The sequence below is a fragment of the Symphodus melops genome (assembly GCF_947650265.1).
Source record: "Symphodus melops genome assembly, chromosome: 4".
NCBI lineage: Eukaryota > Metazoa > Chordata > Actinopteri > Labriformes > Labridae > Symphodus > Symphodus melops.
The window spans coordinates 4,705,497-4,729,579 of NC_136694.1; the positions used below are offsets into that span (position 1 = coordinate 4,705,497).

The 24,083-nt window shown below is 40.8% G+C and overlaps 1 protein-coding gene across 1 annotated transcript in view; it reads right to left on the reverse strand.

Moving 5' to 3' along the window:
- fbln2 (fibulin 2) overlaps positions 1-24,083 on the reverse strand; it is a 69,715-nt gene that overhangs the window by 30,593 nt on the left and 15,039 nt on the right. The window contains exons 3-6 of the mRNA XM_079340686.1: positions 7,916-8,039; positions 7,423-7,552; positions 6,292-6,478; positions 1,282-1,491 (exon numbers count right to left, since the gene is read on the reverse strand). Of these exons, the coding sequence (XP_079196812.1) occupies positions 1,282-1,491; positions 6,292-6,478; positions 7,423-7,552; positions 7,916-8,039 (651 nt within the window). The remainder of the gene's footprint in view (positions 1-1,281; positions 1,492-6,291; positions 6,479-7,422; positions 7,553-7,915; positions 8,040-24,083) is intronic.

The following is a 24,083-nucleotide window of genomic DNA, read 5'->3' on the forward strand; positions in this document are numbered from 1 at the left end:
CCCCAGACGATTTTGGACACCTAAGATTCATTTTCCTGTTTTAATGCCCCTAGTTTGTGCCTTTTCTGAAAAACAATTATGATCCAATCTTTTTATTTACGTTCCAAGTGTTAGTCAGATACATGTTCACACAACAATGCATTCATTCTGTAAACATGCGGACTGGTGAGTTGCAATGTTTCGGGTCGGGATCACTGTAATGACAGACACACTCACGCTTGGTGCACGCCACTGAGCGCTGACAGTTCGCTGTAAAGAATTAATGTCCAATGGTTTGGACGACTGCAGTGAACGCACCAAGTCTCCGGTAGCTCCGTGCAAGACAACAAAACACCTGTTTTCAAAAGATCCGATCCCGCACCCAAGCGTGGGAGATTTCTTATTAAGATGCAGCAAACCCAAAAGAGTACCGAATCACATCATCTACAGCAAGCAGCTGCACAAAACGGGAAAATACGTTGTTTGAAGTTGTGTACTTTGTATTGAAAGACCAAACAGTAGACGTCGCTCTCCTTTTCTTTCTTTCTCTCTCTCTTTCTCTCTCTCTCTGTTTCACTGTAGAGTATATAGTCAAATGCAGGTGGGGTTTTTTTTCCAGAGACCTCCCAACACAACACAACTTTTGAGGTTTTCAGAGGGTATTTTGCACCCTGGTTCCAAGTCTTTCTACAAACACCCCCCCCCCCCCCCCCCCCCCCCCCCCCCCCCAACTTATGAGAAAAGTCCATCTTCTCTGTCTTTTACAAGCTCCACTTTTCAGAAAATTGGTGCTGGAAGAGACCGTTTTGGAGATTTTCCCTTCATGACATCACAAAGGGCAGTAACCCCTCCCCCAGGTGGGTGACACTTCCACAGCTAGGTGTTTGAGTCTGCCGTCTTGTAATAATAATAACAACATTGCATTTAACTTTTATAACTTTTATAACTTATAACTTATATAAATACTCAAAGACGTTTAACAAAGAATAACAACAAAACAAAATGTCTTTCTGTAAACAAAAGCCCAAAAACCAGAACCACCCAATCCCATCCAGAGAGGGGCGTGGTCTAACAGAGCTCATTTACATTTAAAGCTACAGGCACTGAAACAGCCTGTTCTGAGCAGGGTTGGAATAGAGGGATTTTAGGCGTGATCAAATACAGAATCTGAGAGGAAGAAACTTCACACACATGTTTTGGGGATCTCTAAGAATTATTTAAACTGGTAGAAAATTAGTACAATATGTGACCTTTAAAAAACCGCATGTGTTTAAACCAACCCTGCCAGATGACTTAATATACCTGGTGCACAGGAGTGTCCGTCCTGCTGCAGGATGTAGCCCTGATGACATTCACAGTGGTAGGAGCCCCAGATGTTGGTGCATGTGTGCTGGCACAGCTGGCCTGCGTAGAGTAGACACTCATCCACGTCCCCCTGCTCCTCCACCGTGTTGGCAGCTTCATCCATGGCACTGATGGAGAAGGCTTCCTTAGGGAACTTGCTGTCAGTGACTGAAGGGAAAGAGAGACAGGACGAGAGGGGTTCTTTAAATTGGACCAGATTGCCTGTATACTTTATCTCCAACACTTACCTCACGAAACTGACTTGAAGACACAAAACAACATCTGCTGCTCCATTTCATTTACATTCAGTGTTAGAGTGAGGCTTTTATCCCAGACTTCAATTCCTAAATTGCCATCATTAGAAAAACTAACAGTAACGAGTGCAAAGAACAGAGCCTGTGCAGTGCATTAAAGGAACTCTTATGAACTCAGGACACTAATGTGAGAGTAAAGTGCACAGAAACAAAATGATAAGTGTTTCTGGAGAGCAATTACACTGAGTAAAGATGAGAAAAATATTAAGCAAAGAGGGAATGAAATGAGCTACTTACCTAAAAAGGGGTTTTTAGGTCATTGCTTCTGTTTTTGCACAATGAACATTGTCTCTGTAACATCTGCTTAACTTCATCAAGACTGTGCACTAAATTTCTTTTAACTTGTGTGTTCATAGATTGGACTAGATTGTACTCAGCTACAGAGCAACACAAATAAATGAGTCAAAAGAAGCCAAAGTGTCATCAACACTTCATGGTCAAGAAAAGTAAAAAAAACAAAAAAAAAGCACACAACTTGCTGTGCATTACTTGACATAAATTGTAGGTCACTCAATTTCTGACTTCTCCACAAATTGTAATAGAGCATGTGAACAAAGGACCCTGGGATAAAATAATATAGATTACAACATTTTGCTAGTGACACATTTTATATTTTATCATGTAAGAACATATCACAGCATTTTAAAAACAAACAATGCTGGAAACAGTAAAAAGTGTTTCAGAAGCACTAAAGAATGAATGTAAATTGTGATAATAGCTAGCCAGCTACAACTGATAAAATATGCAATGAATGTAGTTACATTTTCACGGGTTACAAACAATGACTGCATTTGTTTGCTTTGTGGTCAGTTAAAGACCAGCTGTTTGCGTCATTTGTGTGAACTGTAAATTGTAAACTTCCTACTGTCACTGTTAACTGTGGGTGGGCAATGCAAGATCTGAAATAGTACAAACACATGATTAAAACAAAAGTTAATCTAATTAGATAGGGACAGTACAATCAGTGTGAATTATAAATACTACAGCACAGTCTAATCCAAGGCTGCAAAACCAAAATGTGTTAAATAAAAAAGGTAAAACTTGGGTTGCTTTCCCTGAACTGTGGCCCATGAGGGAATCATTGTTTGAGAAAAAAAAAACCCACATGGGAGAGACATTTTCAACGGAGCAAACACTGTTAACATTTGCTCTCTTAATGATCATAAAGTGAAAGAAAAGAGAGGATGTGTGTGCTGGCTCGATGGATGAGAAGAATGCATCTTTTTTAAATATAAAGTTCTCTGGACTGGATGCGATTCAATGGGGGGGAGTTGCTAGATTGTTGCATTTTTTATTTGCTTTCACATTGCTCTTTGTCAATCGCACCAAAGCCTCTAATGCACTTAAAGCACTCCGGCCTTAATGTAAACCACAGGACAGTGGAAGAATAGTATCCTCCTGTAGTGCGGTGCACTTTGGTAGTATTTTGATCTATAAAATGGAGATAAAGTAAGTTAGTTAGTACTTTATTGTCCCCGTGGGGAGATTCATTTTCACAGCTGTACAGGCAGGGAGACACCATAGCACACACTCACACATATAACACACTACAGTCCTTTGTGGCCAAGCACAGTTATCGATTTCCGTGATCACATATTGTTCAGAGTGTTGATGGCTGTGGGGATTTGACTGTTTTTAAAATGTACTCTGTTGTATCTGACGGACCTGTATCGTCAGCCAGAGGGTAACAGGGAGAAGCAATGGTTCAGTGGGTGAGTGTGGTCCTGGGTTATTGCCTGTGTGATGTGTGTAATGGCCTTAGTGTTTAACTGTGCGAGGTTGGGAGTGGGGAGACCAATGAGTTTAGCTGCTATGGAGGTTATTTTAGTGAACATGTTTTTGTCTGTGAGCAAGTAACATGTCGACTTTGTCAGGGTAAACCGGTTATTTACCAAAACAATGTGTAACAACATTTAGCACAGGCATGTGGATGTTAAACTGCAAACAGGACTAAGGGCTGGCGTTGTTAGCAATGCTAACATTAGCCACGCGTGATAAACCTATTTGACGTTTGTTACATTCAACACACAATGCACTGCTTCGTGGTCCACTTCCCTTGTTTGGTAGAGACCGCATTCTCACCTAAAGTGAACCAAACTGGTGCACTTGGAGGCGTAAGGGAGTTTAGTTCTTTGGTACACACCAGAGTTCATTTGAGCGTTCACATCATATCAAACTCAACCAAACACACAAATGGACCAAACAGCTGAGGTATAAATACCTCCTTACAGACACCACTCTCTTTAGACGTATACAATACTTTTACGTTAGTTTAAATAAAGCGAAAGATCAAATGACAGCTGATGAGGGAGACAATCTGCTAAATAAGTCAGACAACTGTATGGTTTAAGCCGCTTTAACTCTACAGAGTCTGTCCAACATTAGCAAGAACCTTACAGCAGAAAGAAGAACGAAAAGAAAGTTCTTTCACAAAGTAATTATAGCGTCACAGTAATGGCATGGGAATCCTTTTCTTCCACTGTATTGCTGTTGGTGTGTAGCAGCTATGGCTCCAGTTGCGGGGTTTCAAGTAAATATTTCTCACAGTCATTACCTGTGGTTTAAATTCAGAGGAGCAAGGCGATTACATTTTTTCCAGTTTTAATTAAAAGGCGGTGAGTCATAAGAGTGAAAACATATCCCCCAAGGAAATAATTACAGTGCATCTCATCCTTATTTTCATCCATACATAACTCACAGAGTAAAGGCATCCTTCATGCATTGTGAATGAGAGACAAAGAGTGTGTATGTGTGTGTGGAAGAGAGACTTTTTTTTTTTTGCTGCTCCAAAACCGTCCTCAGCTTTCAGCAGGTTAATTGATTCCCACTTCAGAATGACATCATTCACATATCCCTTAAAAGCCGAAGGAAATGAGCCTCAGTTGATGGTAAGAACAGAGCGTATTAAAGTTTAGGATTAGAAGGAATTCTTCTGATGTTGTAAATGAAATAACAGGCTGCATGAGGTAGTGAGAAGTCTGACCTTAATTCACCATCAAACTATGATATAACTCTTTTCATTGAAGTACAACCACAAAGGCTGACTCATAATGAGCTTCAACTCATGATGATGCATGTCTGGTTGCAATATAGGTAACTAAAACACTGAAGAAATGTCCTTTTAATTCCACATAAATACTTTTTTAGAAAAGGTTACAAACTTGATTTAAGACCTTGTGTTTTCTTACAAAGAGATTTAATATTCTAATTGCACAGAAGAGTACAGACAGACCAACACACTAACAAAAGCTGCTTCTTATTAAGTCTTATTTCAACCACTACAATTCTGATGTCATCGATGAAAAACATGCAAATCCCTGCTCACGAAGCATACAGCTGCAAACAGGATACATATAAGGTCATATTCAGAGGTCAGTGTGCTGAACAGAAGAAGAAGTGCTCCAAGACAAACTGCTCCACTGAACAGGTATGTTCTGAACCTCTGCTTCTTGTTCACACATTGACGTAAATGTCACAGGCATTCGATTCTTGATGGATCAGAGATGGAGGGAAACTTTGCTGGCACAAGTAGAGAGACAACAGCCTGAGCTTCCATCTGCTCCTGATTCATCCCAGCTTGCACATTTCTTTTCCCATTACTCTGAAAGCTAACATGACTGCTGACCAATCAACTGAGAGCAGCTGTCTCTTCAGAAGATCAAACTTGATCTGTACTCCACCTCTGACATACACTTCAATGAGGACGAAATATTGATGACTCGCACCAGGACAATTCCATAATAACACTACAGAGCAAAGTTTGTGGAAAGGAGTTCATGGAAAATTGTTTTGTTGATGGAGCAACTAAGGAGCAAGAGTCAGCACGATGTTTTGTGCAAAAGTTCACCAATTCTTTTCTTTGTGACCAATGTCAAAATCACCTCTTAAAAAAATCGTCTCTTAAGTTGGGAAGCTTCACACAATTAAAGTATTATCATCTTAAACTCAATAAAGACTGTTCATTCCTCACATTGGAAAGAGCTCTTGAGAATAAAATGTCCTCTGTTAAAATGTCCGGTAGAATTTGCTGACTTATTACATAACATGAGGGAATGTCTTTTCATTGGAAAGATTGTGTTGAATGATCAGTGGCTCTTCAAAAAATACTCACACATTAAAGGTCACATATGATAATTTCATTTTCTACAATGTTCAATAATTCTCTGATCTTCTCAAAACATATCTGTGAAGTGTCTTGCCAAATAACCTCTGTGATCCTGTATTTGATCATGCCAACAAATCCCTCTATTCCAACCCTGCTCAGAACAGGCTGTTTCAGTGTCTGTAGCTTTAAATGTAAATGAGCTCTGTTTGACCACGCCCCTCTCTGGAGGTACTTAGGTGGCTCCGGTTTTTCTTGCACCTGGGGATTTGTTTACAGTAAGACATTTAGTTTTGCTGTTATTCTTGGTAAACGTCTTTGAGTGTTTAGAGTTGGACGCGTTATAAGAGTTGAATGCATTGTTATTATTATTATCATTATTACAAGGAGGCAGACTCAAACACCTAACTGCGGGAGTGTGATCCACCAGGGGGGAGGGGTTACGGCCCTTTGTGATGTCATGAAGGGAAAATCTCCAAACGGCCTGTTTAAGCACCCATTTTCTGAAAAGTGGAGCAGGCAAACGGAATCAAAACATGCTGTGCTCTGTACCTTTTCTAGGCAAAGCAGTGGGTCTGGGCATCTGCTTTCTCCTCAGCTGGATCTGGCGTGAACTTTCCCCTTCCTCGCAGCAGGTGAGGAAGACGTGACCACACGGGTAGCTTAGGTACTGGTGAGCATCACAGCCACGCCCTTCACCACGAAGCCGTAAACCAAGGGCACAGCAGCTGCAGCACACCTGCCAATCCACACACAACAGCAGTGCTTATTAATGTTGAGTGTGTCCTTCACATCTCTCATCACCTCCTCTTTATTGCTCTCCACTTTGAGCCCTGTTTAGTAAATAGCAGAGAAGGAGGAGGAGACAGAAGAGCTAAACAGCCAAGTGAATATAGCTGCAAAGGATTTCAGCTGCCACCTCAACCTAAAACACAGGAAGAAACCCAGACTTTCACTCTTTTTCCCCCCCAACTAAAACAGTGATCTGGCACAATGGTTTGGCTCAGCAGCCTCAACACATGAAGAGTTTGCCCGAGGGCCAAACCACTGGGTTTCCTCTTTGAGAAATAGTCTCCTGAGCTGAGACATGATTCTCATTTCCATATGGAAGTATTCACATGTCTGCTGGATGCAAACACAAGTGGAAGACCTTGGCAGTTCTTTACAAATATATTTCAACGTGCTTGCCAGCAAACACAAATAAGCTGCCTGGACTTTAAAACAGCTTCTCTGCTGGCATCGACATTTGAAATTAAGTGCTCAGGCTTGCCAAGCGAACATACAATCAATGGGATGTTTAAACTGTGTGAAATAAAAAAAAACACTGGCACATTCCAGGCTCATCATATTAAGGATTCACACTGACCATGACCATTAGTCTGAACTTGCATGGTCTGGTTTTGTTGTCTTTAATTATTCTCAAAAGTAAGTGTTACCCTACCTGACTTTCTTATTGAAGAGGAAGACGTAATCACCTGTAATTAACTCAGTGTTTGTTTATATGAAGCCTTTGTCTCACAAAAATGTGAGCTCCATCCATTCTTCGAGCCACGACTCCACCGTCTTCTTCTTTGTTGTGTCCCAACACGCACTCTTCAATGCATGCTTTTGAATTAAGGCAATTGACGGTGGATGAAAACAACACTGTACTGTAGTTGTCATGGTGGTGAGAAAGTAAAGTACCTGATGGAAGTCATCTGCGCACTGGTCCTCTTCATTCACTTCACATGTGTCACCTCCTCTGGCTGACATCACACCCATTTCACAGCGGCTCTCTCTCACAGCGCTGAGGCAGCACTGCTTCTCTGCAACACTGACACACACACACCCACACACACACATACGCACACACACACGCACACGCACACACACACACACACACACACACACAGAGTGGATTTTTTCATAACATGTCTCCTTTAAACTTTCTAAACAAATTAAAATTCATATTCAGATTTTTCCCAAATAGTATGACTGCCCTTTTAAAAATGTACAAAGAAAAGAAAAGTACTGTAACACCACAGACACTCCTTTGATTGGAACTTCATTAAATGTAATTTTAGGTTGTAGTTCAGTTAAAACCCTTGTTCTAAAAATTTAAATTGTGGTGTTTTTGGCCCCATCCATTAAGTAATTATACAGCCTGTGATACATGTTTTGTTTGTCTTTCACTTACCTGCACAGGGATTGCTTGTCATTGTTCAGAACTGGCATGTTGTTGCAGTGGTGCTTTTCTGAGGCCCATCTGTGGCCTGCAGCACAGCAGCTCTGCAGCAGGGCTTCAGCAGAGACAGCTGGACCTGCAGCACAGAGACATGCAGGTATGCATACATCATCACATGCAAGGCTGATGGAATAAAAAAAAGGAAGCTCAGCAGTAAATCCTTTGAGCCTGCACAGCTAGACTGCATGGAACAGACAGACAAGTGCAGTGAACACTGTCAGCAATCTGATAGAAACATATGACTGAAACATATGGTAGACTGCAGAAGGCCTCAAAGGCGCCTTAAACTTTTCTACAGCTGAATAAGTCACGTAACCAGAAAACAGTAGCCCATTTAATGATTGGAAACTTTTTTCACTCAGGTCTGGGGAGAGTTAAAGTTTAAGTAAATAAGTGGAATAGCAGATATGGTTACCAACAAGAAGTTTGACAAATGGATACTGACATGTAAATAGTTTGGCCAAATCCCCAATTAAGCAGCAAATTGGAAGGGCGGATTTAGGGTGTGGACAGTTTTGTCCCATTTAAATGGTGCACAGACATTGGATAAGTTGGACTAGTCATGCTAAAGATTAACAATAAAGTCAGTAAGCATCTGCTTTAAATTAAGATTGGCTTCAGGCAAGATCGTTTACCCAATTTTCCTTATGAGCACAAATACAAAGTTTAGAAGCGTCTCATTACATTTGGTGATTCTTTGGAAAAAGCATTACTTACCACCAGTGTCAAAAAGACAGAAGGAAATCCTGTATGTAGAAAATCCACCGTAACGCTCCAATAAGTTAAATATCTACTTAATTAAATGTTAAAAAGACCTAATTATGCCATCAGAAATTAAGGAAACGTGCTATGTTAAATGCTGTCTTCCCTGACTACAGATTCTGGACCAGAGAAGGTAGGTGGTTTGAAGACACCCCCACACGGCTGTCACAGAGACAAACAGAACTGGCAGGTTGTCTTAGAGATTGTCTTCTCATCAATCGATGAATAACAAACAAAGACAGCAAAGAAAGAAACTTGTAAAAGGTACAAGAGACATGAAACAACCATTAATGTATTCAAATCAGATCACCAAGCATCATGAAGTCAGATGATGGATGTTTCTGTAAATTCAATCAGTCGTCATTATAAACACACCAGTTAAAGCATTCAGTCAGGAAACAGCTACATTTAATTGCAATCCAGGCTCCTTATTTTAAACCTCTTGCATTTTGTCTTCCACTTCTGCAGAGGAAAAATGGCAATGATATTAACTAGAGGGAAAAATCCATGAAATGTGCAAAACCAGGATCAATTAAATCCCCATGATTGAATGAATGCATTTCATATTTCTAAACCACAGGATTTTGTTGCGGTGCGATCCAAAAATCAGAGTCTTTTTTTTTCTTAGCTTCCAATTAACTGCTTTTGCAGTAAACCTTCTACGTCATGAGGCTGCTGACGTGGCAGCCGTCACGGTGATCACTGTCTTTCTTAGCCACACTGCGGGTCCCACAGAGAGTGAAAAGCCCCCCACAGCTGCTCTGCATGGCGTTCAGTCTGGTGCTGGAACATACTGTGAGGCAGCTGCTGATGCTGCTGCCTGGCACTATAGAGCGCCAGGGGCTTGTCAGCCTCCCCATCGCCTCCACGTCAGACCAAAAGCCATTTCACCCTGCTACTCATACACACTCATTAGCTGTGAGTACACACACGTACACACACAACTTGTCTCTGTGCCCTTTAAAGAAAAAAAACCATCAACAAAGACCTTTTGTTTTCAACTCATCAACCTTTTTTGGCTTTTATACAGCACATAACATTTTCATATTGTTGAAGCTTTTTTTTGTAACTTTTAGGACAAGAAACAAATAGTCAGTGACTGGCCTTCTGTTCAGATGCAGATTCTTAGCAGATTTCATTAAACTCACAAAAGCTCCAAACAGCTACAAAGTAAAGCAATGTGATCAGAATTAGAAGTTCCCAGCATGCATTATTTCCTCAAACTAAATCCATTGTATTTGTTGCATGTATAATAAGTGAGAACTATGCTAATCCCATTCTGCAAACTTTTTATTCTGCTAAAGAAGAACTTAGGAGGCCAGAGTGCTTTAAATAGCTTCACTTTGAGCTTCCATTCCAAACTTCTTTTATTCACTTCGCTGCATTCAACTTCATCTCACTCTCTGCTCCTTTAAAGATCACTAAACAGCATTTAAAGCCAAGGCTGCCTCTGCATAATTCATTTTGCACTGCCTTCAGAAAAATAGGGTCAAGTTAAGAGAAAAAGACGGAAGTCAAAGCGACTTCTCATTCTTCTCCCAAAACAAATATGTTTCAGTAAGTAAAACGTGATCATTGGAGAATTCATGTCCTCGTACAGAGCTGACTTTAAAAAGTGCTTTCTTCGAAAACACTTCGAATGTCTGAAGTGAGCCAGAGCGGTTTGGAGTTCAGTACCTTGCTCAAGGACCCCTCGGCTGTACTCGGGAAGTGACTGGCACTTCTCCAGCAACCAGACCGACATCCATATTTTGGTCCCCACCTGGGCTTGAACAGGTGACCCTCCGGTTTTCATCCTAAATTCCTACAGACTAAGCTGCCGCCTCACGGTGGGAAATTGTTTTCTAATCCTATCAAGGTAAGGTTGGAGGTGTATTGCATTTAATCATTACAGTAACCCTGAGGATGGATGAATAAATACAAAAGCAAAGCATCCAGAATCTAAGTCTGATAATGTATGGTGGAAAAACAAACAGTGGGACTGTGTTTAAGTCAGATTCAAGATTTCACAAGCACTGTAATTTCTCACTCACCAAACATGCGGCCCAGCCGGAGGTTCAGATAAAGCTTAACACTCAGGAGTTTCCTACTAATCACCCAAGAAACAATGGAAACAAGCACATATATTTAAAGCTCAGAAACCACTGGTTTGTAAATTGCTGTTGTTGAAAGAGTCTGCATGGTTTCCAGCATGGCAGCACCGCCTCTCCTCCAAGCTGGCCTGTTTTAAAGCAGATAGACCAAAAGTAAGACACATCCGTCCACTTAAGGAGCTCCCATGGGGTTCATCTGGACTGATTAGCGCGGCCTCACACTGCTCACCCATCATTACTCTGTCTGGGCAAACACACCACACAGAGATGTGTCAGACACATCTGCCCCGCCTGAGAATGTATGACAACGTCTAGGCACCAACAACCATGTCATATGATTAATGGCTGCAACCACTGTTGTGTCTGTAGAGAGGATGGTCATGGTGCTAATGAGGTGAACATCTATTTTCTGACTGGCCATGCTGACATAAGGCTGTCCAGATGTGTCAATTCATGAATATGTTGAAGCAGTTCTGCTTGTCATGATTTACGAACACTGAAATATTTTAATGTCACTCTAGTCACCCTCAGCTGTGATGATTGTTAGCACACTTAGTCAGAACTGGATTTACAGTATGACTTTCAACATCTAGTCTAGTACGAAGTTTTGGCAGGTAGAGGTTTTAAAGGTCCCATATTCAGCTTTTTCTGGTTTTGTATGCACTTCAGTGTGTTTTCCAGATGTCTTGTGCATGTTGAGCCAAATCTAATTGCAAATACTCAAAGTCTCCGGAAACGTGGCTTCTCCTATGTTCTCCTGTTAGCTATAGCAATAGCCGCATGAAACTCTCTGTCCCCAGCCCCCCATCGTTGAAAAATTGTGTTTAGATCATAAGAAAAAGACGTCAGTGACTCAAGCCCATTGGCTCGTTGTAGCAAGCACAAGCTCCCCTGGGACTGACTGTAGCATTCTCAATATGGTAAAAGGGCGGGACATATCCGAGAAAAAAGCCGAAAGTCTGACCAATTATGAGAGAGCACATCGGTCGACCAATCAGATAAGACTTGGCACACATGGGGACCCTGCTTGTTTTTCTTTTTTTGTTGATAAACCACATTTGCCCCCTCCCCCCCCCCCCCAAAAAAAAGGATTGACAGTTGAAGATGAATGGTATTCAAATGCCTTCGATGAAATCTTCTAAAACCCTGAAAAACATGAAAAGCAGCGTGCAGTATCCACCATATCAAAGGGTGCTTTCACACCTGAGCCGTTTGGGCTGCTTGAAACGAATTCTGGTGCGGTTTGTCAGATAGTTTGTTTGGTTTTGGGGTGGTGTGAACGCTCAAATGAAATCCGGTGCGGACCAAGGAACCGAACTCTGATCCGCTTAAAAACGGGGGTCTGACTTACCAGTGCACCAGAGTTCGGTTCGCTGTAGGTGAGAACGCAATCCGGACCAAACCAAGGAACCAAAACACAGTGCATTGTGGGTTGAATTTTGTGAATTGGATTTTTGCTGAGAATGGCAAACATTAGCATTGCTAACAAAACCTCATGCAGCCTTCAGTCTACCTTGCAGGTTGGTTACACATCACTCTGGCCGAAATGCCAGTTTAACCTGACACAGACTATACATAACTTATCTCAATTTTAGAAATGAAAATAGGCCACTGTCAAAGTGTGCCGTGCTAAGGGATACCAATCTTCCACTATCTTGTTTACTTTCAGGTCGTAGCACAAGCTGGATCACAGCAGCTACTGACCGGAGCTGTATGCTGCATTCAGGTGCTCCTTGGAGTTGGAAAGTCAGTCATGCGACTTCAGTGTGTTAAAGTGTTTTTCAGTGACGCATGTCTAACTTTGGTGCGCTTGACAAACTGCTGTCTGAACGCAAACCAAACCAAAGCAAATGAAAAATGCAACAATGTTGCAATGTTACCCCTGAATTGAGCCGAGTCCACAGAACTTTATATGTGAAAGCGACCGAAGAAGAAAAGCCGGTTGTTCCTGTTGAACTCTCACAGACCTTCAAAAGAAAAATCATTTTCCCGCCTCTGAGTGCTTTTTCTTTTTCGATGTGTTTATTTGTGCAGTCAGTATGAATGGACTGGCGGGCCACTGGAGGCATTTTGGGAGTGTCGTTTTCACAATTTAACAACACAAGCAGGCCAGAGTGGGTAATGACTTAGAACAATGTGAGGATGCTAACTGCCTCCGCTCCCACCACTCTGGAACAGTCACAAGCTTTTCTCGCCTTGAAAGACATAGGGGCGGCCATTAATCAATATGCTTCCTACACAAATAAAGCGGCAGAGTGGAACTGACTTACTCCCCCTCCACAGCAATATGAGGACACTGTCAGGATTATAGACTGCTTCTAATGCTGCAGTTAGGCAGGACAACTCTTCAATATTGAGGGTTTTAAGAACAATTTTAAAGTGTTTTGACTTCAATCATTTTGAAGCAATGAAATGTGTTCTTAAAATGAAGGGAATGTTTTCAATTCCCATCAGATATGTGACAAATACAGAAGAACTCAAATTTCAGTGCTGTATCCACGCACCATCTACGTGCTTATACCCTGTACTCCATGGAATAACGCTTGTCTCACTGTATATAGCTTATTATGTTTCAACATACATCATGCCATAGCTTAACTTGTGAAAAAAATATTTAAAGCCTCTAGAAAGGTCCAGATTTCTATCAGTGCAACACGCAATAGCACATTATAGGCTTTAAAGTCAGCTACATTCCTTCAATATGATGTTATGACAGCTTTCAAAAGTATATGAGTAACTTCAAAGTATACAAATAATAGACGGAGAAGTTTGTAAAGCTGAATGTTCTCTCAGATTGATTTGAAAAATTCAAAAAGAATTTGTAAAAACATGCTTTCTTTCATGCTGAGTAAAGTTTCCCCAGCAGCCAATTTGACTGCGAAAAAACCCGCTGCTAACAATTTTGTCCACACACCCTTTCCATCTTCTTTGGTTCCCCGATGCAGTAAAGGGTGGGTTGCTCCTGCTCAGCGGCTCTGCTTGCATTAGCAGGCTGCCAGCATTAGTAAGGTATGGCTGTGTCTGTTTTGTCTATGGAGCAGTTTTCTTTCCACAGACAGGTAGCTGAGAAATCGTAAGATATTGAAAGATTTACACCCCTAACAATTACAGTGATTTTCTTGTGTTTACTCAAAATAGTTTACACTACATGTCATTCATTCACTGATTGCAGAGGCTGCTGTGCAAAGTTTCCGGCTACACATCATTACTGACCTAATCAAAGCCACATGAATTCCAAGGACACTTTAACAAGTGGACTACAGGAGCCATGGATCGAACTGCCAATATAGCAATTAGGAGACAACTTGCTATACAGTACTTCTCAGCCGCAACATAATGTGACTGAAAATGCACAAACTACCTCCAGCTTCAGCCCTTCTTCTCACTTCTGTTTGCCCTTGTGCACATGGGAAATGTCTGCTTGTACATGCAGTAACTATATTGACCATTGTCAAATTGCAATTATTAATATCATATATTACTTGACTCGTCTCGTCATTGCTTCGGTCATGACATTTAGTAAAACCTGTCTTCAGATAAGTTGCCTCAGGCTTCAATTCAGACCAGATAAAAGCAGAAGATAAAACAAACAATTCAACTGTTTCTGTCCCCTTTGACTGCGTATGCATTTAACTTACTAAAACTAAAGTAGTTGTGTCATAAGATTGTAAGCCAGCCAGGAGTCTTATCCAATGAATACATTTCAAGTAGACAGACAGGTCCCCTTTAAAGACAGGGGTATTTTTACATGAGACAACACCAGTGGGTGTTTTAAAATAGCTACTTCCTGTAAAAATAGCTTTTCAATATGTTCAATCACTGTGTTGTTCTCTCAGGTTTCGTGTGCGTTTGTAACACTCTACAATGTCATCAGGACAAAGTGACGTGTCTGTAGTCACAATTTTTAAGGGTCAGTCCAAGGATTGTTTGGAATTTTCCGGCATCTTAATGAGGTTTTAACACGACAGCAGAAATATGTGTGTATCTATCTATCTCTTCTCTGCCCCCCCCCCCCCCCCCCCCCCCCCCCCAGGGTCTAATCTAGGAAGCAGATGGGAATATAATGGACTGTAGGCTTGCAAAGAGTGTCCTTACACTCAGTCAGTACTGTCCCTGAAATACATGGTTTCATTTAAACAGGAAAAAAAGGCTGGTACAGTACAGCTTGGCCTTCTCTTTTTCTCACACTCTTCCTTCCTCGCGGGCAAAGCCAATGATACAGAACGTCCAAACCACCCTCTGCATCGAAACAATAGAGGTTTTTTTTTTGTTCTTCTCAACTGTTATTCCTCTCTGCCTAGAATTTCTAATCTCTTGCATTGCCCAGCATGCCTATCCGGCCTCCCTCCAACGCTCGGCCTTTTTCATGTCTGGCAATCCATCAGCCCCTGATGCCCGTCAACTGCAGCCTGTCCACGACGGCACCCTGGGCCCAGCTTCCAGCTGCCCTGTGAGACATGTCGGCTGCTGTTTTCCTCTGCACATGAAACTGCAGCGAGATCTCATGGATTGGCTTCAAATCTGTTTTTCAAACCTTTAAATAACATGCACGGTTAATAAGGTCTACATCTGCTTCAGCTTGGATGTAAAATGCCTTTTTCATACGAAGATGTCAGTATGCAAAAATCAGTTAAAAACCTGCTAGAATGCTTTGCAATTTGTAGATTTTTTTCATCTTAAATTACATTTCTTTTATATTCTAGACATCTCCTCACTCATACTTCATTGTTCTTAAAGCTGCTGACATAAAGAAAGATGGTTCTGCTCGTAGCCCACCAAAAGCAGCAGTCTGGGTGAGATCTGAGCCGAGGACCGGACGTGTGGCCTTGAAGCGAAGTTTGAAAGAGCAGCAACATCAGCAACAAAATGCCAGACTTTCTTTCAGATCGACCTCTCACATCTGCCAGTTAGAGCGGCCCACAGGGGGAACGTTTTCAAAGTTAAAAATCTGAAATAAATCCTCTCTGAATGCTTTTCCAAGAGAAAAAGAAACATTTCATCCGTCAGTGGTCAGAGCAAAAGGAAGAGCCTTCACACTTATTTCAATATCATTCTATTCTATAACAGGTCGTTGTGCCTGATGTTTGACAAAGTACCTCAGAAGTTGAGAAAAAAAGATACGGTGAAAATGCGAGGAGTAATGATTTCGTTTTGAAAATTGGATACAGCCCAAGAAAATGATTGGCTATCTCGCTAAAATAAATATGTTCAGATTGAAATCAATCTCCTGTTTGAGCAGTGAGCGCTGAGCTGGTTTCAGAATGTGGTTATCTTAACAAAGCAGACTGGCAATGGGAGACTCGCTGACTCTTTCATGCTCTTGACTTCCCCTATCAGGCAGACAGCCATCCACGAGGCCCGTTCTGCTCAAAGTTCCCACCTACTCAAGAAAGTCTTGACTGGACTTGATGCCGGTCCTTGTCATGTTGGAGTTGTTAGTTTGCATCTTGTGATTAACAAAGTCAGTGGTTGTTGGCTGCTTTTCCAGCCCACATTTGTAAGCATGTGTCTTGAGGCCACTCATCCCCAAGTCGCTTGTGTATTTGACAATGAAGTTTTACCACTTGTATACGGTGTCGTACTACCGCCCACAGCTCTAATAGTTGAAATAGAAATTTGTTTTGAACTTGCGCTGCAACTCTTCCATTTCTACATCAATTATGGCTGCTTTCTCTGAATCCAATGTGGTTTGATTTATAGGACGGCTGCAGCATGACATAAATTATTGTCATCCATGTTTAACCAGCAAACAGACACCAAAGCTGGTTGAATTAATAACCTTATTGGTCTATTGCTGTCATGATTTCCTTTGACGTGTTACTGTCCCATCCCAATCCCATGATCAGTAGTAAAATTCATTCATTGATTCCTGTGAGACTCATTGAAGAAATGTCATCCTCTAGCATTCAGAGAAGAAAACTGTTGCACTGATTAACCCCAGAAACACAGATGTGGTGATAGACTGATATTAACTGCAAGTGGTACAATGACTGTTGTACTGCTGCTCAGTAACTCTTAAAAGCACACTTTTAAAAAAACCTGAACTGTCCCTTTAAACTGAGCCGACCTGACAAAAACTATTCACACATCAGGAGTTGAAATTTCGGTACGCAGCTCCACTATTTCCTTCAAAGACATGTTGATATTGTGTTTTTTTAATATTTCAGTGTGGTGGAAACAGAAATTGTTTTCCATTAACCCTCATGGATAAGATGGATGTAGAAGCCTATCAATCTCAATGTCTTTTTTACAAGTGCTTTTTGTTGGTTTCTGTTGAAGATTATTTTGGGAAAGACAAGATGTCTAATTATTGCTTTCCTCAAACAGTTCTAACTCTTTTGACAGTGGAACAAACTGGGGTTAGTCAGCTGCAGCTCACAACTGTTTCACATGTTCTCCTCACAACACTGTGTTAATACAAGAGCCTTGATTAGCTGTTCTCTATTTCCCCAATTATCTCCGCTCCTCCTCAACTACAAACAGGGTTTTTTATTTGTATTCACAGCAAATCCAAGTGTTTGTTCGCTCCGTCTCATTCTGTAGTCCAATAAAAAAACAGAAACAAAGGCAGCCTTTTGCATCATTTGCTGCATGATGTTCCACTTTATAGCTGGTGCCCCCCCCCCTCCAAAAAAAAAAAAAAAAAACTGTGTGACTTGGGTCATAACCAAAGTAAGCAGCCTGGAAACATGGCCAAGCTTTATCTCCGGATTCACAGCAGAAAAGAAACGCTCTGATGACAGAGACAGATGAGGGACCCGTTTTACATCATCATCCACTTTTATTCAGGCGCTTCGCTTCCTCTTCCGAGGTATCCCCAGAAGCGAAATGGCTCAGACGTCGGCTGAGAACAAAGCAGGAGATAGCAGGATGAGAGACGAGAGCCCTCACAGATCCACTTAAGATATGTAAAAAAGAAATAAGGCATCAAGTGGAAATATATGCAAGACCCATAACAGGAGATGAAAATCAACATCATCCATTGTTCATGATATCTATGCCAGTTGCTTTTAATGCAGACATCTTGAGAGACACTCTGCATTGTTGGGAATAACAATAACATGAAAAAAATATTCTGTGTCTGATTTCCCACCCAGACAGTCAGCCAAGAGTTTAGCTTTATTCCATTCAGAGTCGAGGAAAAAGCGCCTGAGGCAGTGAATAAAGGAAGTAAGTATTCTTTAGTGGGCCTGATAATCTGCTCAGACAGTAGGATGGCACATGTAGAATCAGTTCTAGTTGGGAGCATTTTTTATTTTCTAGGCCACCGTAAACATTGGCATACCTTTTATGCACACGCACTGGTTACTACAAGACCAGAGAACTGCACTGGGAAATCTCCGTTGGTCTATATTTCTGGGTAGACTCCTCTGAAGTCTATGTTTTAATATCTGCACAGATTGCAGTATTGTTTTTGTGATAGGGGTCATACAATATGTCAGGCTGACATGAGGGGGAGGTGGAAGAGACCCTCATAACAGCGGTATTATCCAGGGACAGCAGGCTGCGGGAACCGCTGAGGCTCGAGGGGGTCGTACTGACTCTCCTCTGGGGCCAAGGCAATAACGGAGCCCACCTATCTATCACAGGTAATGCTGCTTTCACACGCAGACGCAGAGAGCGGGGAAAAGAAAGGAACCTCAGGGCAACGGAGGATCTCGTGTTAAATCAAGGGATCTAAGAAGGCTCAGTCTAGGGACACCTAAGGATCGTATATCTCAAATCTCTGCTGAGAAGGAGCTTCCACTGACATCGTAAATAACTGATTGCGTCCCTGTCCTCTGTTTGACGTGCACTTACCCAGAGACACCCTGCCTCGGTCAAGTCAACACTGATGACAGCCTGATGATTTGTGGCTGCTGTTGAGCCTTTCTGACTTCCTTTAAAGGTCTCACTCTTGACCTTTGACACCAATAGCTTGATAATGTAAAGGTCAATCAAGCCATAAACAGGCCACACTTCAAGTCTGAGGCGATTTATATGAATGCCCTAAAGAAATAAAAAGTATGTAAAATAAAGCAGCAACACTGCAAAAAGAGAGTAAAAATCATCCTCGAAGTGCAAAAGAAAATGCTGTGTTGAAAACTATTTTGGATAATAAGAGATGATTACACGACCATCTGGAAGAAACTGGTGTGTTTGTTTTGGAAGTGTTGGCCACAGTGTGTTTCAGCTGAGCTTATTTCAAGTCATTGCAATATGTGACTATGCCTGGAATGTATCACTGTGACATACTGCTGGTTTCCTTCACATGCTAATAAAGTTCTCACATTTCTCCCCTACAAACAATCACACACACACACACACACACACACACACACACACACACACACACACACACACACACACACACACACACACACACACACACACACACACACACACACACACACACACACACAATGCCAAACACTGAACTACAGAATTAACACGAAACTCAATAATAAACAGAATGGCACATTCAGTACCACAGCAAAACCACACAACATATTGCATATTATTCAGTGCAACCCTGTTATGTTTAACCCCAGTCCAATTTCCTGGGTCAGTTTTCTTTTTCTGACTTGCTAAAAAGTAATTGTTGGTGATTTTGGAATTCAAATTTAAAAAATCACAGTAGTTATTTAATTACGTAAGCATTTTCAAATCATTGTCATTCTGTGTAAATTTAAAAGCAATGTGAAGCTACAAGCTAACTAAAGAGCGCTAATATTAGCCTGCTAACACAACAATGCAGCTTAAGACAAGGACAATTTTGTCCGCCGCGAGTAGCGCTTCATACTCAGTGCTTGATCATTGTGCGTTCCAATTTAATAACTCCTATGTGCGAACGTGAGGGGATAGAGTTTGGAGGTGTGTCGCTAGGAGGAGAACAGAGGATTCAGTGTGGCGGAAGTGTCACCAAACAGCAGTTTGTTTTGGTTTCATGGTGGTGCTCAAGGGGCGACATCTACTGGATCAAAAAATCACATTATTCCTTTAAGTTGACTGAATTTTGTAAAAATGTTTAATTTGTACTGTAAGTTCTTGTCCTGCCATACGCTCCCATGTCCTCACAATCCTGATAACCTTGTATGACAAAAAAATCACACTTTGTGCTGCATCAATCAATTAGGAAATGCACAAACAAGTTCATACCGAAAGATGGCAGAATAGATGGCTATGGGCAGAAGGACACTGCTTTTTAATTCATTAAAAGCCTGATGGTCACTTGTTTTAGATGATGTGTGTCGAGTCTTTAGAGTGAGCTCTGTTCTCTCGCTTTAGAGCAATGGCAGCTATTGATTCTCATACCGCCCAATAATAATTCCAAACAATTCAGCAACGTAAAACCTTCTGTGCTGCAGAAGCTTATTTCTAGAAAGACCTCACTCATATTTTCAAAAGGAAACAACCAACACAATCAAATTACAAAAATGTTTTGCCAATGAAATACTTTCACTGGTAAAAAATGCTAATGAAGACTACTGCTTTATTTTCATCTGAATGAAACTGTTAAATTATTGTGCCTGTTGTGACTCATCTCGCACTCAACCTTAAACACTAATTAATTTGCCATTTTGAGACAGTCTGTATAAATAATCAAGCTGTGTTGCCCAGATTAACCAACCCTGATGTTGAAGCAAGTTCTTGGTTGATAAAGCCAGCCTTGGGTTGACGCGCAGACAGAAGTGCTAAGAACAAACTGCAAATGGCTTGAGTTTAAGCCCTTTTTTGGTCATGTAAAATAGTGCAACTTAAGTTTTCAGAGATTACCTTTAAAATCTGAATCACTTTACACTACAGTACAAAACAGATCGATTTTGGTCCCAATGGCTCCCTTTTGAAAATATGAAGCAAAGCCATATTTTTTGAGGGTGATTCCTATGGTATGAGGTGTCTTAACAGTCATCCAATCTGCTTGGAAAGACCTTGGGGCTTCCCCCGATTTCAGATACCAACATTCTGTTTTGAGGTGGGAACCCCAAGGGCAGCCCAGCACACACTCTGCGGTTTGACCCATGAACCAAACAATAACCAATTGGGAAGCAAGCTAACTAAAGTAGAAAGCACAACTACCACAGACAATCTCTCTTAATCTTAATAGTCAAAATTCCTAGCCTATCACCCACCATAAGGATAAGGATAATCTTGTATTGATCCCCCAATGGGGGAAATTTGGGTGTCACAACAGCTCCAAAAAACAATAAAAACAGGGAATATAAACAGCATCAATAACAAAAAAATAAAAACAAATAACGGCCATGTGTTTTTTCTTAATGTAGACATTAGATCCTTTTTTTCACTTTTTCAAACAGTTCCCTGTGCTCTATATGAAACATGTGTGCTTTGCTTTGGTCCAAACAGACTGGTATAGTTTTGAGTCCTAAAACCAGGAAGTGAGTTAGCATTTTAGCGCCATAGGTTCCTAACTTTTAAAGTCAATGGTAATTTTTAATGGGTTTGTGGTTAGACGCCTGAAATAAGGTCTGTGGTTAACACAAGCTGAAGAGATGTTGACATACATGTTGACGATAGGATTTTTATTTTTTTTTTTACCAGAATCCAACTTGTGATGTCACAAATGGAGAATTTTTCTGTGTGTTTTAAGACTTAAGACCTTAAACAAAGGACTAGATGGATATGGATTTATTTCAAATTTTTTGAGTCAATAAACACTCAGGTTACCCATATAAATGTGTAAACACTGTAAAAGTGGATTTTTCATTATACGTCCCCTTTAAGTTATGTTGGATCATGAGATATTTTGCAAGAATGAGGTCATATCGCTACTCCACACATTATAGAAAGGGTAAGATCTATGATTGTTGTTATATGGTGTGTCTTTCACATTTTCAAAATATGATCGTAAATATCGATTGTTTTAATAGTTCAGATTTGAAATCGGTGTGGACATGATGTTCTTCCCAGCAGACGGGATTATTCTCAACACACCTCACACCAAAGTAAAATCTGGCAAAATAATCTTTGGAAACATAAAACATTTATTTATCTTAGTTTGGAGTTATTGGCTTGTCATGTGTTCCGTGCTCAAGTTCAACTTTTTCAGGAAAGACCCCGTATATGTTAGAGACATGCAATACATGCAAACACAATGTGTAAATCAGTGCTGTGGTCTGAATCCCTTGATGTATGAGACAAGTGGTTCAACATGACACCGCTGTCAGAGGAAGGAAAAAGATGACAGATAAATATCCACTCAGCCAGGATATACAGTCGGGGTCATTTCAGCCAAACTCACATGTGGTACATTAACATTCATAAATGATGTCATCTTGTTTTAAACATAGGTCTGTTTGTTCTTTAATTCCTAGAAGAAGGAAATCATTTCTGTCACTAATCCAGACATTAGACCGCTCTTTTGAGCTTTGTGTACACGTTCTGCTGCTTGGATACAGTCCAGATTTCTAATCAAAGTCACATTTTCTTTCAAAGCACACAAGCTTGCTATTTAATATCCCAGAGGAAGCAGTGAGATTATAAACGAAACATGTGCAGTATAACACTCTGCCCGTTAGAGACAGTCCGTTTGAGCTCTGTTCATGGAGTAGAAAGACATTTTTCAGATAAGACGACTGTTTTTGTTGTTTAGCAGAGATGACAGCCATGAGCAGACTGTGAGACGCAGATTCCATGACCATCCGTTCTGGCCAGTCTGGGTAGTGTGACTGGCGTTTTGATAGCTGTGTTTCTCGGGGGACTATCAAGGACCTTGAATCTGAATCATGCTCTGTGGTTGGGGAAGCACGATGGATCCATTTAGGACTCAATTCAAGAAAAAAAAAAAAAAAAAACATGTTTTCTTCGATGGAGATTTGTAGTCTGTTATATCCTTAGTTGTGAATGTTGTTTCTAGATGTGTAATTCATTGCTCTATGGCAGCTCATTCTAAATCTGTTGACAGTTGACTGTGTTTTTTTTCTTAATATCAGGGTCAGTTTTATTCATCCACTGTGAACTGAGACTTCAGGCTTTTCAACAGATGAAGTCCTGCAGCTTTAAGACTGTCAAGAATATCTCAGCAGTGACCACACTTAGACCGTTTCTGTTCAATTTTAGCTGACTGTTTAATACCATCTGACCCCCCCCAATCTGACCACCCACCGCCACCACAACAACCTGCCATGGCTGTCAAAACAATTCCATTTATATAATCGCAGAATTTTAATAGTTTAAATTTCAGTGATTTTTCTTTTAAAGCATTACTTATTTTGAATTGCTGGGCTGTCTTAAAGTTCACTCACGCTTTACGAGTGAAATGTTTTAGACCCACAACCAAAGCTCACACATTTGTCAAACCCCCACAGATGAAAGTCACATTCATGTGTATTTCAGTTGAACCTGAAAGGCTGGAATATTAAAAAAAAAAAAGACAATCTCTCATGCACACAGCTTCACCAAAAAACCCAAGCTAACTAGAAGCTAAATGATTAACACATATTCCCTGGGAGCTGGACGTCTGAATCTATATCGTGTTTATTTCTTTGATAATATGAACTATAAGCACATAAGCATGCCTGTTGTTGCCATGGTGCTTTCTGTGCATGTCTGCCGTTTTGCAGAGCTAAACCTGCAACAAATACTTGTTTAACTATCATTTACTGTTCATTAGCATGCATGCTAGCAAGCAAATTGCGATTATTTCATGAGCTAGAAATATCTTAGTCTAGTTTTTTTTTTTTTTTTTGCCAAAGTCACAATAGCGTATTCTACATGCTAACAGTATTCAAATTAGCAATCAGCCAGTGAAACTTCATTCCATGTGCTTTCAGTTCAGAGGAATCACCAACCAAAAGCAAGACTTGTAACAGATGGTAATCCAAGCTTCAGACAGCTGTTGTCATCATGCCTGATTTATCATGACAGTAACCTTTGAAGAGCCACTTCAGGACTGACTCACCTGAGTCCAGGGACAGAGAGTGTGAAACATCCATCTGACAAAATAAATCATCTTCATTTGATTGACCAGCCACTCTATCAGCCTGACAGATCGCTTAAAATGTCTGACTGGCTGAGCATCATTTATGAAACTCACTGTAGGCAGAAGACGGGTGAAGCTTTACAATTACATCCACTCCAACAAACACAGATGGTGAGTAGCTCCAGATTCAGTTTCAAGTTTTCAGAAACAAGAATTCCATGTTTTCTCAACAAAATCGACTCTCTTTTGCTGGGAAGAATATTTGGCCTAACCTGAGATTTTGTTCCACTGATGAGGATTTGTACTTTTTCACATGTATGGAAGAATAATGCAGTAGCCTGTT